Here is a 4,710-nt window from a genome sequence, read left to right on the forward strand (position 1 = left end):
TAGATCCCAAGGAAGATTGATTAACACGACCCATTGAAGCCACATTGTCGTATGCAAAAAACACGAACAATAGTTTTGAACTGAATAAACACAATATGAATGTTGGAGAATGTGATTGTATTTGTGAATAAGGCTTTATATATATTACTTTAATATAAGTAATGTCTAAAAAAATTATGTTAGGGGTAGGAAAATACTTTGCTTTAATTTTTTATTTTTTTATTTTTAAATTAAGAAAGTGTGTCCGATATATTAAAATCGAGAGCGTTAGAGATGAAAAAAAAAAAAAAAGATCAACAGAACGAGGCATAAAAAAATGAAAAAGCAAAGCAAAACAAAATGTATATGGCCATTGAGTAGTGTGCTAGCCCATAGTGCAGGGACTTTTCAACAAAGCTGCCACGTACTAGGATTCTCTTGAATTATTACTTTGTCCACAGGCTTATTAAAACATTTAAGTATTATAGAATTTCAAGTGTTTTTTTTAAATGAGAATTAAACAAGCATCTTTATTAAAAAAAAATCAGTAATATGATAATATTTTTGTTCGCAAAAAATACAAAAAAAAAAAAAAAGATTTGTGCATATTCCAAACTTGTACTTGTTCCGATATGACACTGAAAAAGTAGTTCAACTACTTTACCTTGCAGACTTCAGAATTTTTGCTCATAAAAATTAGGGAATAATAAATGTCTAAACACCATACTTTACACATGACATAAAATAACAAAACTTCCTTAGCGATGAACTATGGTTAATCAAGCTTACAACTTATTATTAGTATTTAATTAAGTGGAGTTACATTGCTATAATGGTTGATTTACAAAATTTAGTAAAAATCTTACAAATTCAAATTTGATCTACCATCTCTTCTACCAACTGACCAAAAATCTTTGACTCCAACTCTTCACCAATGCTCTTAAAATCTTCGTGGTTCAAACTCCATCTTTGTACCCAATTCGATTCAACCAACTCCGTCTCACTCATACTGCAAATCTCGTCCAAAATCTCTGAACTCTCAGGAGTATCACGGCTCTGTTCCTTCCTTGACCACATATGCTTTTTCTCTGTCTTCCTTTCCTCACCCATCAAATTATTATCTCTACGTGGAGACAATTTCTTGTGGTTTTCAATCTCCATTGACAATTTCCTTCTTGAGTTTGAAGTTGTTGAGCTACAACAATCCACTTCTGTTACCGAAAAAGAAACGCACCCATTAGAGGAAGTAACTAGAATTTTCTACAAGAGAAAGTTTTACCAATATATATACATAAATATAGTAAGGACATATTGTAACATAGCTGAAATCAAACTGGTTCTTGAGTCAAGATTAAGCTTGGAAAAATGTGTAGTGTATTTATTACCTGATATAGGAACTTCGGGATCAATAAGGAACTGCCCACAATCAAGAACTGAAACAGGGCTTGCATCTTCCGAGGTACACTGCTGAGGATCAGGTTGTTCTTCTACTGTCCTAACACCTTGAAAATTTGTTATATTTTTCTTCTTCTTCTTGTTCAAGCTTGGTTTCACTACAGTGGGCAGCTCTACTTGATCTGAAACGACATGTCGTTTCACGTTGGAGTTTCTCGTGACAGTTGAATCTTTACCATTGTTATTATTACAATTCACTTTAGTAGTACTACTTCTTCTCCTACTACTCTGCAACACTTTTCCATTCAAGTCGCGCAACACCTTTCTTACTTCTTCGCCATTTTCGACTCTCTCGCTTTTCTTTTCCCTTCTCTGCTTCGCTTCTCCAAAACCCTTTCCGCGTTTTGCCTCCTTCGATCTAATTCCTCTTCTCTCGCTCACATTCTCGAAACTGAGTATAAAGAATTCTTCACTCTCTAGCTCAAGAAACGCCGGAATCTCCCGAAACGACGTCGTGGACTTCACCCTCCGGTGCATTGAATCGTCGGAACCCGGAACCCGGTCTGCCGAATTCATCGACCGGCTACGGGAAACTGAATTCTTGGGCCTCAACTGTGCCCAATCCGAACCGAGCTCCGGCAACGAGTCCAAACCCATTAGCCTCGCCACGAGCCCAGGTGTTCCAGGAGTCGTAACCTTCGAATCTAACTCAAGCGAGTTAGTTTCTTCTGTGGTTTGATCAGAAGGGTGCGTAGGCAGAGTACCGGAGCAGAGAATTCTGCGCAAAATCCCAGCTATGCATCCGGCGGTGGTGGCTGTTTTTGAATTATAAACTCTGGTATCGAAAGAAGTGGATGATAATGATGATGAAGGAGAAGAAGATAAGAGAAGCTTCATGATCACTAAGGCTAAAATCTCTAGTGAAAGAGAAAACAGAGAGTGTAGAGCTTTTTGTTGAGTATAATACTTTTGTGTTTCAACTTTTTAATAATTAAAAAAGAAAAAGAAAAAGGAGAAGGAATATTAGTTCAAATTGAGAGGAAAAGATATGAAAAGCTTTGTGAAAACAAAACTGAAAAAGAGAGATTTAAAATTTGGTCATTGGGTGTAGTAGAGTAGTAGTTGTAGTAGCTAGCTAGTAATAGTAATAGAAGAAAAAGTTAGTGTATATGGCGGGCTTTTGCATTTGAATACGAGACAAGTACATGTTGTTTTGCTACACTATGCTATACGATAACACTTGCAAGCTTTGTACGTCAGTTTCTCTAATTTGTTTTCTTATGCTACTTTGTGACCTTCATGCAGTACCCACACTATCTCCTTATGATTATTAAAGCTTGTAAAAAGGGACTTCTCACTTGTCTTCAAGTGGATTCATAAACATATTAGTACTCTTACTTCGGCACCTATGTTAAGATGAATATTATTCTGTATAAACTACTTATTTGATTTTTGAATTTTCTTTATGTTAAAGGGCAGTTTGCCATTTAGATGGCATGAAATTATTATTGACTAGTCAAGCTTGTGTTACCAAGAAAGGAAAAAAGAAGTACTTAAAAGAGTTTAGAAATAAAAGATGCAAAGGGCTATTATTTACTTGAATTAATTAAAGTAGAGAGTGGCACTGGCAATGGTTGTGCTATGTAGCAAATAATTTTGTTTTGACTAGTCGTCATTATTATGAGTTGCTTCTTTAGTGTATACATTATTGTACATAACTATTACATATATATACTATTATATATAGTAGTATTTGCTAGTGACACATGGTTGTAATAAGTGATCAACCCTAAAGTTATAATCAGTATTCTACTCACTTTGGTTTTGAGCTTGGGATTTAAAATCAAATGAGTAATGTAAAGTGTAATAATGTATATATGTCATAAAAAGCCTTGAATAATGGTTTGAACTTTAAAGAGATGGGGTTCAAATTCAATGACATTAGACCGGGCCATGTCCCTCCAAAGGACATACGATTGGTTTTAGGTTGTAGACACAAAGAGTTTTGGTGTGTCAGAGAGTCGAGAGTGGTGGTGGTCTAAGCAAAGTGATTACTGACCTTACGAAATTCTTTTAGGGTTTGGAACCCTAGTTTGTTATTGCTAACCTTTTTGGTGGTCACCACCGCTGCACTGGCCTGGCCTAAAGGAGAGGGCACTGGTCAGTCACTGCCATGTTTCCCTCCGACCGCTTCTGCTTGTATGTTTCAATCTATCTTCTTCCTTTTTTTCTGGTTATGCATGCCAATTTTGAAATCAAATCTTATTATAATAAAACAACACACCATTCACTGGTGCCCATTGTGTTACGTACTTTTACCATATATACCTTTTAGTGGGAAAATTTTGAAGGGGGGCCACGGTGATGAAAAGTCAAGGAAACAGTCATAAGTGACGTAATTTTAGTCGAAAGGCCGACATAATATTCTTGGCCTTGAATTTGTTAGAAGAGAAATAAGGGTACTTTTGCACCATGTAATGGCGTGCTTCCTCAATTAGACAGACACATTTAAGAGTATACCCCATATCATCATATAATTTGTTAATAGTAACTGTTTCTTCTATCGACAGATTTTGAGGTACTTGTGAGATTTCAAATGCATTTGGATAGGACTAATGCCAAATCAACCTGGAATATAAGATATTTCATGGCAAGTAGTGAATTTGAAAAGGTTCAGAAAGAAATGAGAAGAATCATTGGAATCTCATTCCTTCCTATAACTATGACAAAATTATCTACAATTTAACTTTTCTATTACCTAACAATGAAACGAACAAGTTTGTCTATGTAATATTAAAAAACCAATAAAATCAATTCTATTTGACCATTTCACACAAACAATTGAATGTATCTATTTTCTTATTCTAATTATTTACATTTACAAATATAAGTTTGTTTGCTACTTTAATGATTTACCAAGTTCTTAAAATCTTTAATTATTAATTTTGTATTTTTCAATCAAGAATCTACTACCATCTTCATTAATTAATCAGAAGGCACCATGTCTTGCATATATATCTTCTATATAATAAGTGTGTAGATATCAAAAATTATTGGTTTTAAATGTTTTTTATTCTTTTTCTTCTTTTAATTTTAACAGAATATTTTTATATTTAACATAATATTTTTATATTTAACGATAAATTCTAAACAAGACTTAAACTTAAATATAATAAAATAAATGAATGAATAATTAAACAAATTAAAATATGATATTTTTGAGATATTTTACAATGATAATTATTTAAAAAAAATAAAATCATATATTTTATAACTTAAATAAAATTTAATTAAACTTAAACTTTGTTGACGCGGTTTTTCGCCAACAATGAATAA

The 4,710-nt window shown here is 33.5% G+C and overlaps 1 protein-coding gene across 1 annotated transcript; it reads right to left on the reverse strand.

Annotated features, from left to right (window-relative positions):
- Positions 1-220: 220 nt before the first annotated feature.
- On the reverse strand, positions 221-2,597 carry LOC133789580 (uncharacterized). Its single transcript, XM_062227381.1, has 2 exons — positions 1,365-2,597; positions 221-1,190 (listed from the first exon to the last, which is right to left on the reverse strand). Exons 1-2 carry the CDS (start codon positions 2,269-2,271, stop codon positions 850-852), a joined length of 1,248 nt encoding a protein of 415 aa, XP_062083365.1. The 5' UTR covers positions 2,272-2,597; the 3' UTR covers positions 221-849.
- Between the last annotated feature and the right edge of the window lie 2,113 nt (positions 2,598-4,710).

The sequence above is a fragment of the Humulus lupulus genome, chromosome 7 (genome assembly GCF_963169125.1).
Source record: "Humulus lupulus chromosome 7, drHumLupu1.1, whole genome shotgun sequence".
NCBI classification, from domain to species: Eukaryota; Viridiplantae; Streptophyta; class Magnoliopsida; order Rosales; family Cannabaceae; genus Humulus; species Humulus lupulus.